At 42.1% G+C, this 18,412-nt stretch overlaps 1 protein-coding gene across 1 annotated transcript in view; it reads left to right on the forward strand.

The window, feature by feature from the left end:
* Window positions 1–18,412, forward strand: part of ptprg (protein tyrosine phosphatase receptor type G) — a 535,498-nt gene that overhangs the window by 436,080 nt on the left and 81,006 nt on the right. The window contains exon 12 of the mRNA XM_033036632.1: window positions 6,267–7,050. Within this exon, the coding sequence (XP_032892523.1) occupies window positions 6,267–7,050 (784 nt within the window). The remainder of the gene's footprint in view (window positions 1–6,266; window positions 7,051–18,412) is intronic.

The raw sequence follows: 18,412 nt of genomic DNA on the forward strand, positions 1-18,412 counted from the left end.
TGCTGCTCCCTCCCATCTCACCCTGTGTTCAATTCGGACCTCTGGTGCTGTTGGTGTGGAGTTTCCATGTTCTTCCAACAAGGCTTCTCTCCCAGGGTTCCAGTTTCGTCCCTCAGCCCAAATTCATGTGTGTCGATTGGTCAGTTGATCACTCTAATTTGCCCCTAGTGAATGCTTGAGGAGTAGAATCTGGGGGGTATTGATGAGAATGTTAAGAGAATAGTTGCAGGGAAGATTAGTGGGCAATCAGATTTCTCTGTGAGTCAGCGTAGACTCAATGAGCTGAAATGGCTTCCTTTAATGCAGAAGGAAACATGGAATATGAATGTGTAGGAAAGAACTGCAGATGCTGGGTTAAATCAAAGGCAGATATAAAATGCTGGAGTAACTTAGCGGGACAGGCAGCATCACTGGAGAGAAGGAATGGGTGACCTTTCTGGTCGAGACCCTTCTTCAGACTGATGTCAGGAGAGTGGGCGGTACAGAAATAGAATGTAGTAGGAAAGAGTGAGACTGGTGGGAGAACTGGGAAGGGGGAGGGGATGGAGAGAGAGGGAATGCAAGGGCTATTTGAAGTTAGAGAAGTCATTGTTCATACCGCTGGGGTGTAAGCTACCCAAGTGAAATATTAGGTGCTTGTACTCGACCCAAACAAAATATGAGGTGCTTGTAAGCTACCATGGAATATGAATAGCAGTTATAGAAATGAGTCAAGAGTATTTAATTGTCAAATGCATCAGGAACGGGAAACTGAAATTCTTACTAACCAACGCTTTACAGTCCCTTTAATGTATCAACACAACAAGTAGTAGATAGAGCAGTGCAGCACAGGAATAGACCCTTTGGTCCACAATGTCTGTGTATTTGCCAAACATGATTCCAATATCTCTGCTGCCTGCATGTGATCTATATCCCTCCATTCCATACACATTCATATGCAACACAGTACTCCTGGTACGTCCTGACTCGTGGACTCAATGCATCCCCATCCAATGAAGGCAAATGTGCCATACGGTTTCTTCATCAGTGTGTCTAGCTTTGTCACAAATCTCATGAAACTCTGTTCTACAACTTTCCCCAGGGGCTTATCATTCATTGTATATGTCCTAGCCTGGTTTAAATTCCCAAAAGTGCAATACTTCTCACTTGTCTAACTTCTATCTGCCATCCCTTTGCCCACTTTTCCAGTTGACAAAGAACCTTAGATAACCTTCTTCACTGTCCGGCACACCACCGATTTTGATGCCATTTGCAAACTTGCTAATCATGCCACCTACATTCTCATCCAAAACGTTAACATATATGACAAATAGCAGGGAACCCAGTACCGATCCCTGCAGCACACCACTGGTTACAGACCACCAATCTGAGAAACAACCTTCATCCACCTACCATCAAATTAAGTTTGAGTCCACTTGGCCACTCGCTCTGGATCCCACAAGATCTCACCTTCCAATCCAGACTACTATGTGGAGCCTTCTCAAACGCCTTATTCGGTTCCATGTGGACAATGCCTACCACCTTCCTATCATCATCCTGGTCACCTCTTCAAAAAACTGAAATCTAAAATAGAGTAATAAACATATGATCAGTATTAGCCACTGATTATTATTCTCCTTGTTATGTTTTATTCGGAGGTTCAGTGATAGACTTGCATGAAAATGTGTTTTATTATAAAAACACTTTTTTGTAAGTGAATCAGTAACAAGTGGAGGAGACAGGTTTTTTGTGTTCAAAGGTGAGCAGTGCTTCCTACTCAATTGTTCAGCGTCTTGTGTTGCTTCCTCCAGTGTTTTCCAGCAGATGGCAGCAAAATGTATTAATGCGAGCTTGTTCATTGTAACCACAACAAGCCTACCCATGAAACAGCTGGAAATCTTTGTCATCTGGCTCAGGCATCTTACTAGCTTAGACAGTCAGCCAATCAGTCCAAACTTAAAAAGTTAAGATAGATACAAAATCTCAGGTGTAAACCAGCGCCTGCAGTTCCTTCCTACACATTAAAATGTTAAGTGCAGGAGTAACTCAGCGGGTCAGGCAGCACGCTGGAGGGAATGGACAGGCAACCTTTTGGGTTGGAACCTTTCTTCACACTCCAGCAGATGAAAGCATCTGCAGTTCCTTGTGTCTCAAACTCAAGTATCTGAATGCCCCTGACACCCAGGAGAGTGTCATTCAGAAGCATTCAAAAAATGATTAATAATCAAATGAAAATAATAATTAGAGTTTTCAAAAACTAAACAAAAACTACAACAATTAAGAACACAAAATGTTGGGGGGGGGGATTAATTAATTAATTAAATATCCTGATACCTACCTTGCTCCTTTGTAGCCATTCCTCTCCATTCAAATTAATGGAGTTTTTCACCTGCACTAGACCTAACCCTGCTGCTGCTTGTGTTGGCATTTAAACTTAGAAAAAAAAAACTTAGATCCTTTATTTGTCATTCAGACCTTTCGGTCTGAACGAAATGTTGTTGCCTGCAGCCATACATGTAATAATAAACACACAATAAACACAAATTAACATCCACCACAGTGAATTCACCAGGCACCTCCTCACTGTGATGGAGGCAAAAATCTTAGGGTTACTGTCTCTTCCCTCCTCTTCTCCCTCTGCACTGAGGCGATTCCCCACCGGGCGATGGTAAGTCAGTCCCGCGGCTCACCGAGCTCCGCGAACAGGACGGTTCAACTCCGCGGCCCGGGGTGGTCAAAGCTGCCGCCCTCCAGTCCAGCAGACGCAGCTGTTGCCGCGGGAGCTCCGGAAAACAGGCACCAGCCTGTGACCTGCGAGCTCCCGACGATGTCGTCCACTGGCCCGCGGCCGAGCCCCAGATTCAGGTCGCCGCCGCCAGAACGCCGCCCCAGCCACCAGAGCACCGCCTCAGCCACCGGAGCGCCGTCCCAGCCCCGGGTCGGGGCGCCCTCACGGGAGCGCCGTCACAGCCTCGAGTCGTGCCGCTGCCACCGGAGTGTCTCAGCCCCGCGCCGGGCCGCCCCCACCGGAGCGCCGAGCCGTGCCGCTGCCACCGGAGCGTCTCAGCCGGCACCGTCCCAGCCCCGCGCCGGGCCGCCCTCACCGAAGCGCCGAGTCATGCCGCTGCCACCGGAGCGTCTCAGCCAGCACCGTCCCAGCCCCGCGCCGGGCCGCCCTCACCAGAGCGCCGAGTCGGTGAGTCCCGGCGGGCTCCACCTCCGGAGCCTTGAGGTCGGTCACAGGTTGGAGGCCGCCAGCTCCGCCATTAGGCCTCAGCGCAGACGGAGGCAGAGAAGGGGGATACGACAAGAAAAAGTCGCATTCCCCCGAAGGGAGAGACAGAAAGCCCTGTTTCAGCCCCCCCCCCCCCCCCCCACATAACACAACCTAATAACCAAAAATGTAACTAAACAAGACAAAAAAAACAACACAAAAAAGTATGCGCCGCCACTTTCGGATTTTTCCCTGTGTAAGTGCTGGAAAATTGCCCAAATTAACATAGTGTTGCTGGACTCCATAAGGCACCCAAACCAAGCGTGTGGTCAAGCAATGGCTGACAGAGAGCAGCATTTAAGTCAGCTTTACAATTTGGATGAGTCCTGAACTTAGTGGCAGTTAGAGGAAAAGTACCATCAGTTTCATATGGAACGACTGCCAGCATCTCCCACCTAATTCCAGCCCACTTAGTAAGATGTTTTTTCTCACTTTTTTACGAGCTAATAAAGCTTATTTATTGGGCATGCGACATTTGGGTCTTCAGACTGATAGAGTACGAGGGCGAAAGCTGATAAAGAGAGAGGTGTGGGTGCCGAAAAGCCTGGTAAGTGATGGGTGAAAACAGGTGATGGGGGATGGTTTACAAATGGGTGCAGTTTAGACCCACCCAGCACCTCCACCTCCATCCCCACTGGTCATTTGCAGCTTTCTTCTCCTCCACTTCATCAGTCTGAAGAAGAGTCCTAACCCAAATTGTCATCTGTCCATTCCCTGCCGAGATACTGCCTGACCCGCTAAAATCCTCCAGCACTTTGTGTTTTGGCTCAAGGCTCCAGCATTTGCAATCTCTTATGACTGCAGAAGTCTTGTTGCCGAAGATAGACACAAAATGTTGCAGTAACTCGGTGGGACAGGCAGTATCTCTGGATAGAAGGAATGGGTGACGTTTCAGGTCGAGACCCTTCTTCAGACTGAGTCAGGGAAAGGGAGGAGAACTTCTTCAAAGTAGGCATACCTTGAGGCGATTTCACAGTGGAGCAGACAAAATGTGTCAGAAGGAATTGCGGATGCTGGTTGCCGATGACAAATGCAATTCCTCAGCCAGCCACAAGGTGGCTTGCAAGTCAACAGTCATCTAATGGTGTTCAAGAAGGAACTGCAGATGCTGGAAAATTGAAGGTACACAAAAATGCTGGAGAAACTTAGCGGGTGCAGCAGCATCTATGGAGCGAAGGAAATAGGTGACGTTTCGGCACGAAACGTCACCTATTTCCTTCGCTCCATAGATGCTGCTGCAACCGCTGAGTTTCTCCAGCATTTTTGTGTACCTTCAGTCATCTAATGGTAACTGTTCCTTTGATGGAAATCTGAAATATTCTGCTTGGAAAATGGAGCATGGGTGGAATATCTTTGACATTCCACGCATGCACATGTTGCCTCTCTTCCATAAATATAGGAATGACTTGAGCTGGAGTTTCCCTCCTTCATGAGGTCATAAGTGATAAGATTAGTATTAGGCCATTCGGCCCATCAAGTCTAATCCACCATTCAATCATGGTTGATCTATCTCTCCCTCCTACCCCATTCTCCTGCATTCTCCCCATAACCTCTGACCTGTGCTGATCAAAAATCTAGCTATCTCTTCCCTACAGCCTTCTGTGGCAAAGAATTCCACAGATTCATCACCCTCTAATTAAAGAAATTTCTCCTCATCGCCTTCCTAAAAGAAGGTCCTTTAATTTTAAGGTTATGACTCTCCCACTAGTGGAAACATCCTCTCCACATCCAAGCCTTTCATTATTCTGTATGTTTCAATGATGGCCCCCCTCATTTTTCTAAACCCCAGTGACTTCAGGCCCAGTGCCAACAAACGCTCATCGTAGGTTAACCTACTCATTCCCGGGATCATTCTTGTAAACCTCCTCTGGACCCTCTCTAGAGCCAGCACCTCCTTCTTCAGATATAGTGCCTAAAATTGCTCACAATATTTCAAATGCGGCCTCACCAGCGCCTTATAGAGCCTCAGCTTCCCCCCCCCCCCCCCCCCCCCCCCCCGTTTCAGGTCAAGATTCTTCTTCAGTATCCATGGATGCTGCCTGCCTGCTGAGTTACTCCAGTACTTTATGTCTTTTTTTGTAAAACAGAATCTGCAGTTCTTTGTGTCCACATGTACTTACCTGGTGGAAGCAATGCCTTTGAGAACCACTCGATAGCCACTGCTCACTGTGAAGCATGTCCACAAGTGTGTTGCTTAAATATTTGAGATTCTGAAGTTCAAGATGAGCTGGAGATCACGTGAACACATCTCACCTTGTGTTTAACTGTTACACCCAAGTTTGAGCCTAGTGACAGATCGCTGATGTATTAAGTAAAAGGGCTGGATATTGGTCACACTGTGCTGGGGAGAATGGTGTCACTGACACTGGATAAAAAGTTAAGTGTTGGTAAGGGGTATACTTATTTTACTTTATCTTGATGTTTTAATTAATTTCTAATACTTATGTGCTTTTGTTAAATATATTCTTTATGTTTTAAATCATTATCATTCCATTTAATTATTTGTCCATTTGAGCAGATTTTAAATGTCTTAAGCATGACTATCAGAGACATTTAAATATAGCTTAAAGGCCTTTGATAACAACAAACCTCGAACAGAATTCCAGGGCAGAGCCTCAGGATCTGTTACCTCAGATCTCATCTCTGCTTGCGGCTTATTCTGCTGTTAAATACGTTTACGGGCAGAGAAAGAATTTAATTGAACATGAGCAAATTTGTTTTTGGTACTAATGCAGGATTCGGAAAGTAAATGGAACCACTGAAAGAAATCATGGACTCAATGGGAAGCTTGTGTTATAATATCTGACTTGCTATTAATTTCATGAAAGTGAGGTCCCCATTGCTGAAGAGACAAAATTACCACCGAAAGGTTTTGACAATAGTGAAAGTAGGATAGTCATTAATCATCTCTAGAAAGCTCCTCTAATAATGGGTACCAGGGTGGTTTGTCCAGTATTTCTACTTACCCAGTATATTTTTTTCCCTTACATATTTGCTTGATGCTTCACTGAAGCCTACAGCCTCTCCTGCTGCTTCAGCTGACATGGCCCCCATCAGCTCCGGGTCATCTACCTGGACTTCTTCTGGTCTAACTTTGCCCTTTGTTTCCATGGCAACTGGCATGGGCCCTTCAACCAGTGGAAGCCAGACTACTGTGGCGTCTGTGGTAACGAGCACTTTGCTTGCAAGCCTTGGTTTTGGTGGTGGTGTTGTTCCTTCCTTTCCTACTACTGTGTGGCCTACCCGCCTTCCGTCTGTTTCTTCAACCACTAAGCACCGAGCGAGGCCTGTTGTCTCAACGACTGAAGCCTTGTCGTCCCCAGGCTCAGAGGGTGGCTCTGCGGTGAACAAAACTGGTGAGACAGAAAGTGAAGATGAAAAGAAAGAAAATGAAGGTGAGAAAGGAGAGGGAGAAGAAGGAGAGGGTGACGAAGAAGAAAATGAAGAAAAAAGTTCAGGGAAAGATGCTATAGTAAAAGAGGAGAACCTTGTGAATGTGACTACTACTGAGACACAAAATGAGACTGAATCAGGTACATCACCTGGAGATTCATTTTGTCCCACAAAAAATGATACAAACCCGACCAATGACCTAGACCTTTCAAACACAACTGTTGTTCAGGAAAATACCACCTTTCCAGAACCGACTATTGAACTGACGGAAACATCATCCAAAGTTGCAGCAACAGAAAGCTATCCAGTTCGAATTCCAGTCAATCCAACACCTCCTTCAAAAACATGGAACGAAATGGGACGAGAGAATTCAGCTGAAAACACATTTGTTCTGGTGGATCCAGGTTAGTTTCTTTCAAATTTTCTTCAGCAGTTAGTTAATGTTCCTTTGGGATTCTTTTTAATAGTTGATATGTTGCACTTTTTAATGTTTAACAACAGAAGTGGTGTAGAAAAGTAGGGACGTATTTCTGCAACGTTACAAGTCGTCGCTGAGATTATTCACAAAACTACTGTGTGCAGTGTTTAAGAATGCTTATTCTTGTATTTGGAGCCACTTTAGAATATATTCCATGTCTTGATTTCTGGGATGAGAGAGTTGGCATATGGGGAATGATTGAGTAGATTGTGCTTGTACATATTGGAGTTTAGAAAAATAAAAGGTAATCTTATTACAGCATATTAGATTCCAAGGGACTTTGCCAGGAGAGATACTGAGAAGATGTTTCCCACAGGGGGAAGTCTAGAATGGCTTTGGAAAGGATGCAGAGGTTTACCAGAATGATGCCTGGATTTGGGGATATTAGCTACAGGGAAAGTTTGGACAGAGTTGGATTGTTTTCTCTGGAACACCTGAGGTTGCGGGGAGACCTGAGAGAAGATAGAAAATGATGAGAGGCATAGATAATGTAGACAGTCAGAATCTTTTTCCCGGGATGGAAAAATCAAAATCTAGACAGCTTAGCTTTAAGGTGAGAGGGGCAAAGTTAAAAGAGATGTGCGGGGGCACGTTTTGTTTTGCACAGAGTGCGGTGAGTGCCTGGAAAGCACTGCAGGGGGCGAGGGCTGAAGCAGACGCATTCCTGGTGTTTGAGAGTCTATTAGATAAGTATATGGATATGCTGAGAATGGGGGGAAATAGGTTATGTGCAGGTAGATAAGTGATACTCTTGGCATCTTGTTCAGCTTGTTCCATGTGAGGGCCTGGTATCAGATCAAGATATTTCCAATTTAAGACAGAGAGGGTGAGGAGGAAATAGTCATAAATCTTTGGAATTTGCCATTTTCAAAGTTGTGGAGACTTGGGAACTTTGAAAATATTTAAGATTGGGATAGGTTTTTGGACAATTAGTTAAAGTTCATGAGGAACAGACAGGAAAATGAAGTTAATCCCAAATTTAAATCAATCTTGATCTTATTTTATGGTTCATCCGGTTCAAGAGATCATAAGGACCACTCCTGCTCCCATTCCTAATACAGGTAGTCGTTTATTCAGTCATATTGTAGTGAATGTGAGACGTTACATTAAGCAAATTAAATTTAAACATAATGCCTGAAATGTTTGTATAATTTTCCCAGTAAGAAACGTATAGAATTTGATTTTTCCCAACCAGTTTTATCAGTTCTTTTGCGAAAGAGAGATGTTCTTTTCATCTCACTAGTTTGTGGTTGTCTCTTTAAGGTAAACTGATCAATAATATTTGCACCTTCATTGACTTTGTCCTCCAATTCTAGAACAAATCCACTGACATTATTAGTAGAATTAGTTGGTGAAATGGTGTAGAACAGCTTCCTCAGAGCAACCAATGCATTACTTGAATGTCAAATCAATAAATATTTAGTGCTATGATAGCAAGGTAATTTTCACATTCAGTTGAAAATCAGACCTAATAAATATGTAGACACAAGAGACAGACACAAAAGGCTGGAGTAACTCAGCGGGGCAGTCAGTATCTATGGAGGGAATGCACCGGTGATGTTATGGATCAGAACCTCTCTAAATATGTACAATCCTAATAAATATGTACAAGGTATTTCAAAATTAGTTGAATGGGGAAAGAGTTTTACAACAAAGTGTTTATTGCAATCAGGAACTGGAAACCCTATCTGGTCTTTTATCTGTTCCAAGCTGTGGATAAAGCAGCTTTGAGAACACACTTCCTTTAAATTGAACTGCTGTAAATAGGAACATCAGTCATGATGGAGGATGAGGGGTAGGGCCCAGGGTGACAGTGCCATGGTTATTGTTTTACAGACAGCTGTCACATTCCAGCACCTCCCAACCTTGTGAAAATCATTTTTGAACAACTTTTTGGTGAACTTATAGCTGTCTTGCCTGTAAAACTAGTTGAAAATCACAGTGTTCCTATTCCACAGTGCTATCTGAAAATAGCAAGTGGGGTCCTGTCCCATGTACCCATATACATCAGATTGGGGATCTTTACTTGAAATAAGCAGCCATTTTGCTTGTTTAGTGAAAGACAATTGTAAAACTGTTGAGGGATTGGCGAAGAGTTGGGGGGAGGATGAGAACTGGCTGGAGCATCAACATTAAAAGTGTATTAAATGTACCAGGCCCATGTTACAGTCACTATTTTAGACAACTGTCAGCAAATTTCAGCAAATTAAAATTGGCCTTCTGAGCTATAATCTCTTGTAATGCAATGAGTCTGAAGAAGGATCGCGACCCGAAACGTCACCGATTCCTTCTGCTGTCTGTCCCGCTGAGTTACTCCAGCATTTTGTGTCTATCTTTGGTTTAAGCGAGCATCTGCAGTTCCTTCCTACACAATGAGTTAATTAAAATGACTTCTACAATGAGGTTGGGGTGTGTACACAGCATTTGAGAAATGATTTATATTCTCTTGCTGGCAAAATTAACAGATTGGCAGGTGCAAAATTAGTCTTCTATCCAAACGAGCAGACCAAATCCTTATCTGCCAGCTCAATAAATGATTGGCATATACACTGGCAGCAGGGTTCAGCCACAGACAGGCACCAGCAGGGGTCTGGACCCAAGTCACCTGCCCAGAGAGTGTTGGCAGTGGTGTAAGAGGTAAGGGAAAATAAATCATTTTACTTCAGAAGCTAAAACTATGAAAGAGCATAATAGAGCATTTTATTTCCTTGTTCTAAATAATTGCATCAGACTACATTACCCAATAAAACCAGAGTGAAACTATGACTACAAGAGCATATAGATGTTTAATTAGTAAACCACTTTTTTTTCAATAACTGAGCAATTGTACTGTTTACATATTCTGTTGTGCTGCAGTAAGTAAGAAGTTCATTGTTCTATCAGGGACATATGACGATAAAACACTCTTGACTCTCTTGAGTTGCATTTGAAAGAATGACCTGCATTAAAAAAAATTTTAAACAGATGAAAGACTAAATAACTCTAGAAATGATAGAAGTCACACTATATCACCTCATAGGAAGAATTTTCTCATTCTGCCAATAACATCTGAAGTGTTTTGACAACCACACATAACTTCGGATGAAGATTTCTCCTGTTTTTACTTTGGCCTCATCCACATTGTCTTGAAAAAATCTATTTAGAATTATTATTACTTTAATTTGAAAGTTCTTGATGACTTATGCAAGCTTCTTTGTATTTTCAAGTTCTTTTGCAGTTTGAGTTTTTATTTTAATGTTTCAACATTCCCAATCTTGCTTTTATTTCCACCTTTGTTCTAGTTTCATTGGAGTTAGCTCTTAATGTTGAAACAAGGAACTGCAGATACTGGTATACTAAAGAAGACGTAAACTGCTGAAGTAACTCAGCGGACCAGGCAGCATCTCTGGCGAACATGGTTAGGTGACGTTCCTAAATCGAAACGTCACCTATCCATGTTCTCCAGAGATGCTGCCTGACCCGTTGAGTTACCCCAGCACGTAGCGTCTTCTCTAGCTCTTAATGTTGGTAGATCGGCTGAATGGACTATTTGTATCCAATCCATTCCATTCCATGCATTATATTCCCTCTAATAAAATACATTTGCACCTATTTTGTATATATCTGGGATATTAGGCTGCCAGATATAATCAATATATCTTAAAATTGTACAAATTAAAATTGATTTTGATCAGAACCACATTTTATTCCAAAATAGTGAGAGGATATAGAGGAGTGTAGGCTAATTAATGGTCTAATGGGCAGAAAGTTCCACTGGACTATTAACTGGCCTGTACACTCTGACACCTGAATGTCCATTACCACATTTATTCCAACCTAACGGATAATTTATCTAGCAAGGCACGAGAATTTTATCAGCACCAACAGCCTAGACAACTAGTAGTGCCAGTTGCTGGATGGTCAGAGCAAGAATTCCAGGTTCTATTTGTTGCGTCTATACCTGTTGATCAGATCATGCGAATTATAGTATTACTTAAATTGGGCAGCATTTGTGGAGAGAGAATATTAGTCAACATTTCAGTTTAGTGACTTTTCTACAGAAATTTTCTGATTTAAGATAATTAACCTAAAGTCTTTGCTCCTATTTCCTTGTGCAACAAAAGGCTGCTCGATTCCTCGACAATTTCCATCATTTGTGTGCCTGCTGCGTATGCTGTGGATATCACGGAAGCTGGTGCTTCTATAATATATGCAAGATTGGAGGATAGACGTAATATATTCAGTGAGAAACTCATGGTATGAAGTCAGCCAACTGTCAACTCCAGTGGAAAGTAAAATCAGATCAGCAGCAGCCATTTCAACCCTCCAAGCTGTCTGATGGGAACTGAATTTAAAATGATCTCTGCCATTCAACATAAAGTGATAAGCAGCTCATGTTGCTCTACTTTTATGGACATGTCATCCATTAATGTATCAACACTCTTTTTGCTATTACAATTTCTAGTCATATTTCCCTATCAATTTGAAAAAAAGGCTTTAAACCATTTAGAATTAAATGTAAACAATTAAAAAGAAAGAGAAAATTTGCACTTTTACAGCCTTTTTTATGTCACTTTTAGATTGTTCCAAATTGCGGTTGTACTTTTTTTGAAGTGTGATGACGGTGGTAATAAAGAAAACAATCTGTGAGCTAGTTACCACCGTCAGCAATCTGATGAAGATCTGGTAATCTGTTTACTCCCCAAATGTTGATTTGAGGAATATATATTAGCCAAGTGACTGGAGAAGGTTTCCCCTGCCTTCTTTGAAATAATGTCATTGGAACATTTACATCTAGCTGATAGACTTAAAGGAATTTACACAACTTAAAGGAATATACACAAGGAATTTCAGATGCTGGAATCTTGAGAAAAACAGAAAGTGCTGGAGGAACTTGGTGGGTCAGGCGGCATCTGGAGGCAATGAACAGGCAACGTTTCAGGTCGCGACTGGTCTGAAGAAGGGCGACTGGTCTGAAACATTGCCTGTCCATTTCATCCACAGGCAGAAGGAGGGAATGGACAGGTGATTCATTTGCCTGTCCCACTGAGATGCTCCAGCACTACAACTTCATGCGTTGTCTGAAAGACAGTACCTCCAGTCGTGCTTCAGCTCTGTAGTGGAGCTTCAGGATACTTTGTTATGCTCATCTCAATTGAACAGGATAAACCAAGAAATGACCAGCTTGAATATGAGATGGCTATGTTCTAATCAACTACCTGTCCTTAATTGCAAGCAGTGTTAAAATGTAGACAGAATTTTATTTTCATGGTTCCCAGCAGAAAAACTTGGAGGGAAGGAATGGGTGACGTTTTGGGTCGAGACCCTTCTGAAGGGTCTCAACCCAAAATATCACCTGTTCCTTCTCTCCAGAGTTGCGCCTGCCCCGCTGAGTTACTCCAGCATTTTATGTCTATCTTCGGTTTAAACCAGCCTCTACAGCACCTTCCTACAAAGACAAAATTTGGAGGATTGGATTGACCATTGAGATAATAAAATGAGGCCGTGTGTAATGTAATTGGCTGACTCCATCCCGATAATTTCTCATTCAGTGATATTACATTAAAACTGTGTCCTTCGCAGAACAACCATTTTATAATTGGATCTGTGGAATCATGGGTGGAGAGTTGGATGAACATAGCTGAGTGTTTTCAGGTAGATCAAATCCTGGATATTGTTCCATTTAACAAATACCGAGGTATCAGCAAGTTCCTTCCCCGCGGCTTTCAATGGAAGAAGACATTTCCAACCAAGGATGAATTCTGTAATATCCCTGTATCATCCGCAAGCACATATGATGCTTTTTGCATTTGCATCCCAACACTCAGGCGCAAAAATAACAATTAAATATTTATTGTCGTTGGCATGGCACACTGGCTGTGGTATTTTGAACATTACAGAAATTACAGCACATTACTTACAATGAATTTTAAATAAAGTCTCTTTTAGAAACCAGTGAGGAAACTCAACCACACATATGCAGAAAATGCAATAATGAGCAGTAATCCACATGAAATAAAATTGCAGTGAGTTGTGGACGTAGCCCAGACGATCACACAAGCCAGCCTCCCTTCCACTGACTCCATCTACACTTCACACAGCCTCGGCAAGGCCACCAGCATAATCAAGGACCAATCTCACCCTGCAGGATCCAACCTGGGATGGTCAAGTAACACTGCAGGTGATAGAGCAGTGAAGAGATCAACTCTGCATTTGTGAAGATTTATAATCATTTGCAAGACGTAAGCCAGATTAGCTGCAGAATATGTGCAACAATATGTTCACGTATTGAACATGTTCCACAGTGTCTTTGCCATAAAGGTGGTGAGGATGTCTCAACTAATTCATCACACAATAACCTGCAGAATCGCTGTTAGCATTGAACACCTTGATAATGAACCGCAGTCTAATATCAACACAATGCCTCCAACACACCATGTACAAAAGCTCACTTGGACTTCTTTACCAGGCCACCTAAAGTACTCGGTCCCTCCCCCACCTAGAAGAGTAAGTCAGCAATCGCATTGTCACTCCAATGCCTACACTGAAGGTGGACTCCAAGTCACACTCCATCCCATGTGCTGGCTCATTCAATACGCTGGAGCTGCCCACCTAACAACACTGTGGGAGTTTATTCCCATAAACGCAGTGGTGAGTCATAAAGGTGTGCTCACCAATTTCAAAAGCAATGCAGGAGCATCATTACACGTTGACCTCGCAACAATGCACACCTCCACAAGTGATTACTCATAAAGCAAAACCCAAATCCCCATCACGATACAGTTCTCTTCTGATGCTGATCAGCTCAAGGTCCTGGTGTGCACAGATCTTGAATACAGGACCCATGCTGAATAGTTTAAACAGCCAGTCAGGCATGAAACCATACAAACCTTGAGTCTTTCAGGCTGGAGAAGGGTCCTGGCCTGAGCTGTCACCTATCCATGTTCTTCAGAGATGTCGCCGGACTTGTTGAGTTACTCCAGCACTTTGTTCTTTTTTTGTAAACCAGCATCTGCAGTTCCTTGTATCTGCTATAAACTTTTAATTGTCACCTCAGTGCCTGTCTCACAACTTGTACATAGCACCCACTCAATGGCTAGAGCCAAGATGGTGGACGGATGCTGGAGTTCATAAGTTATAGGAGCAAAATTAGGACATTTGGCCTATCAAGTCTAATCCACCATTCAAACATGGCTGATCTATCTTTCCCTCTCAACCATATTCTCCTGCCTTCTCCCCATAACCACTGACACCCTTACTAATCAAGAATCTGTCAATCTCTGCTTTAAAAATATCCATTGGCTTGGCCCAGTTGTGGACTGAGTGGCTGACAACGCTGCCTTGTTACAACTAGCACCAGTCTTATCCAAAGATCTGAAGAGCACTGTGGGCACAAAGTGAGCTGTCACCCTGAGAGAGGACATCAGAATCTAATTCTGCCGAGCTGCTGCTGCTACTTCCCTGAGGCAGGACATCAGTAATCTACTGAATGGAAAGTTACAGAAGTGTTGTGCCAACCTCAAAATCCCTTCAGAGGCTATTATTTTCCAGAGTGATGTTGGCAGCATTCGTACAATGAGTGACGTCAGTCTGTCCAGCCACAGAATACAGCATTAGCCACAGGCCTTGTTAGCTTGTAGCTGCACGTCTTTTCTATACCAGAATACAGATTCCATGCAAAGCCATGTGCACGTTGGAAACTGGGGTCACCATTAGACAATAGACAATAGATGCAGGAGTAGGCCATTCGGCCCTTCAAGCCAGCACCGCCATTCAATGTGATTTTGGCTGATCATCCCCAATCAGTACCCCGTTCCTGCCTTCTCCCCATATCCCTTGACTCTGCTATTTTTAAGAGCCTTATCTAGCTCTCTCTTGAAAGCTGGGCGCCAAGGTATTTTACCCAGATTTCAGCAGATATATAAACAAAGATTAATATACTTGTTAGCCAAACCAAATGCCATAACTCCAAAATCCATTAATATAGCACATTTAACATTGTAAAATGTTCGCAGGAACAATATAAAACCAAATTTGGTACCAAGGTACAGGAAGACCTATTGGATCAGATTATACTAAACCAAGTCAAAAATGTTGGTGTTTTAAAGAATGAGAGAAGATGGAGAGGTCAATGGAAGGAAATCAAGAGTTTAAGTCTTGACAGCTGGAAGCATGTTGAATGATAATGACTAAAATTGTGAAATAAGAGGTGCTTAAAACTAAATATTTTCACAAAAATAGTATTAAAATGTAGAAAGCTTTGTTAATAATGGGAAATGATGGTATGACAATCAACAACACACCCTGGGTTGTTATTTGAAGCAGAACATAAAAACAATGTCATTGGAACATTTACATGTAGCTGATACACTTAATAGAGACACAAGGAATTTCAGATGCTGGAATCCTGAGAAAAACAGAAAGTGCTGGAGGAACTCAGATGGTCAGGCAGCATATGCAGAGGGAATGGACAGACAATGTGTTTGGCTGGGACTCTTCTTCGCACTGACAAATGTCCATTCCCTCCATAAAAGTCAATGGCTTTGATTTTAGTGAGTTTTGCTGACAGTTCCACATGGAAATCCAAAGTCCACTGACAACTCCACTGGCTATTTCCTGTCTGTGCTTCACCACTATTTGAATGAGGATTGCGTGGCTGCAGGGAATGAGGTGAATATAAGATGTGCCCTAGTTAATTGTACTTTTTGGAAGAGTTTTAATGATATCTTGTCGATAATGGTATACCAGTGGATGCACTACATTTAGAATTTCACAAGGCATTTGTTCAAATAAAAGCTCATGGTGCTGTTGATTACAAAAGATTGGTTGGTTGACAAGAAGCAGAGATTAGGCATGAAGTGGTCTTTCTTTAGTTGGCAAGAAGTAGGAAGTAGGATGCCATGGGCGATGGAGCAAACATCTCAACTTTTTGAAAAATATTAATGACTTAGATGACGGCACTGCAGACACAGTGACTAAATTTACTGCTGTCACAATGATCAGTAGGAAAGAAAGTTGAGAAGTGGGAATATAATGATATAGATAGGTTAAGTGAGTAGGTAGACATCTGGAAAATGGAGACTAATGTGAGAAAATTGTATATTTTGGCTTGTGAATAGTAAGAGATTTGAGAATTACTAAGATGCAGAGGGAAATGGGTGCCTTTGTACACAAAAGGCTAGTATGCAGCCACCAAAAGTAATTAGGAAAGCCAACAGAACATTATTGTTTATTGTCAAGATAAATTTTTACAAAAGTTAGTTTAGTTTTAGAACTAAACTAATACTTTAGTTTTCTTCTTATCGAGTCCACACACAAGATTAGAAGTTGGTCAGCCAGAGCTGAACACACTTCTCGGCACCTGCATACAATGGTGTCTTTCTTGTGCTTCTTGTGCGTGGTGGTGGAAAGATTGGTGGAAACAGGGCCGCGACTTGAACGCTCTTTCCTTGACCCCTATACTTTAGTTATATAGTGTATTGTTTGAGACAACATCTGGAGTATAATGTACAGCATTGGACTCCATTTTTAAGGCTCTGTGCATTTTCCCAATCATGCAGTATTGCAGAAGTAGTCCTTACCAGTGTCTGAGAGCAACTAACTGCAACAGAACTCTGGTCATTGCCAGTTCTCCATCAAATGAGAGTACAGATGCTGACTGCTCGACTAAGTCACTCCAGCACTTTGTGTTTTGCTCAAGATTCCAGCATCTACAGTTCCATCGTCCACCAATCAGCCCCCCTTCATTTGTATCCATCTATCACTTGCCAGGCTTTGTCCAGTTTCCATCTATTTTATCCCACCCTCACCATCAATCTGAAGAAGGGTCCCAACCCAAATCTTCACCTGTCCGTTCCCTCCACAGAGCTGCCTGACCCACTGAGTTCCTCCAGTTTTGCTCAGAAACTCTCCATAACATGGTATTTTTGTAGCAGTTTGAACCATCTAAAGAAAGCAAAAAAGCTCTTGTGTAATTGCAGCAACTAGAGGAATTTTACTTGTGTTCAGCTACTGTGTGCTTAAGCAAAGCAAGAATTTCATTGTCCTATACAGGGACACATGACAATATACTCACTTGAACTTGAACTTGAACTTGTGTTCAGCTGGAGTACTGAGCTAAAAAATGTTGGCACTGGAATGGAATCAAAGCAAGATTGCAGGTTGATTGATATCATGATCTATCTATGCTGTGCATTTCCCTTGTTAGATCCATAGACTCTATGATACCTTCATCATTATGGTGTCTGACATTACTTCCACCTAAAGTACCACCAGTCATTATTGTTTTATTTGCTATGAAAATGGAGAAGTTATGTCTGAAGAAGGGTCGCAACCCAAAACGTTGCCTGTCCAATTCCCTCTACAGATGCTGTCTGGCCTGCTGAGTTCCTCCAAAAGTTTGTGTTTTGCTAGAGAGGTTATGTTTCTGTTATATATTATCAGCTGAAGTCATCCTGCAGGTTGCATGAGAATGATTTTTCTCTCAGTGTTGCCAGAATTTTTTAAAGCAAGATATTATATGAACGCAAGCTAATAAAATGGTGCTAAATCCAGTCTTCAGTTCTTAGTCGTGCTGTTGCCCAAGTCAAAATTGTCAGTTCTTTAACCATTATGGTTCCAGTATACTTGACTGATCTACAGATAATTAATAAATATCTTTAACAATAACTCTTAATTATATAAAATAATTAAGGATTATTATTAAAGATTTTTTTTTAATTATTAAGTATTTGTGACTTGCTCAGGAAGAAATATGGAAAACATACTGAGCAAAGCATGTTACGTGTTTAATGTAGTTGCAGTCAACATATTAAAAACAAGGAATAGCTTTAAGGTTTCAAAGGTTAGACTTTAGTGGATTAGAATTGTAAAATAATGGAAGAAGAAATGAAGGGAGAATATTTGACTGCCTGTGTTTCTCTGCAAAGCAATATTGGATTTCTGCTTGCCGTAGAATGCCAGAAGCATTAAGAATTGGAAGTGTATGGCTGCACTCATACATCACAGATACTCACTGTCAACATTGTCTTATTACCACCTTGGTAGCGCACCTGCTGTCGGGCATTAACTCCATCAATAATAAAGGATTTTCCAAGTGACAACAAGCAATTGCTCTTCAAGCTTACATATGCCGTTGCTTATCCTTGGTGCTTGAATTGTTGGTCTTGAGACTAAATTTAGCCTTTATGGTGTTTGCATCTTATTGCAGTTTACAGGAAAATAGTGTAAATGTTATTTCAACAAAGAATAGCTGTAGAACGTTGTGTGACATTTTGAGCTCAAGATTATTACTGTTGTATAGAAAGAGT

Source organism: Amblyraja radiata, chromosome 18 (assembly GCF_010909765.2).
Source record: "Amblyraja radiata isolate CabotCenter1 chromosome 18, sAmbRad1.1.pri, whole genome shotgun sequence".
Classification (NCBI taxonomy): Eukaryota; Metazoa; Chordata; class Chondrichthyes; order Rajiformes; family Rajidae; genus Amblyraja; species Amblyraja radiata.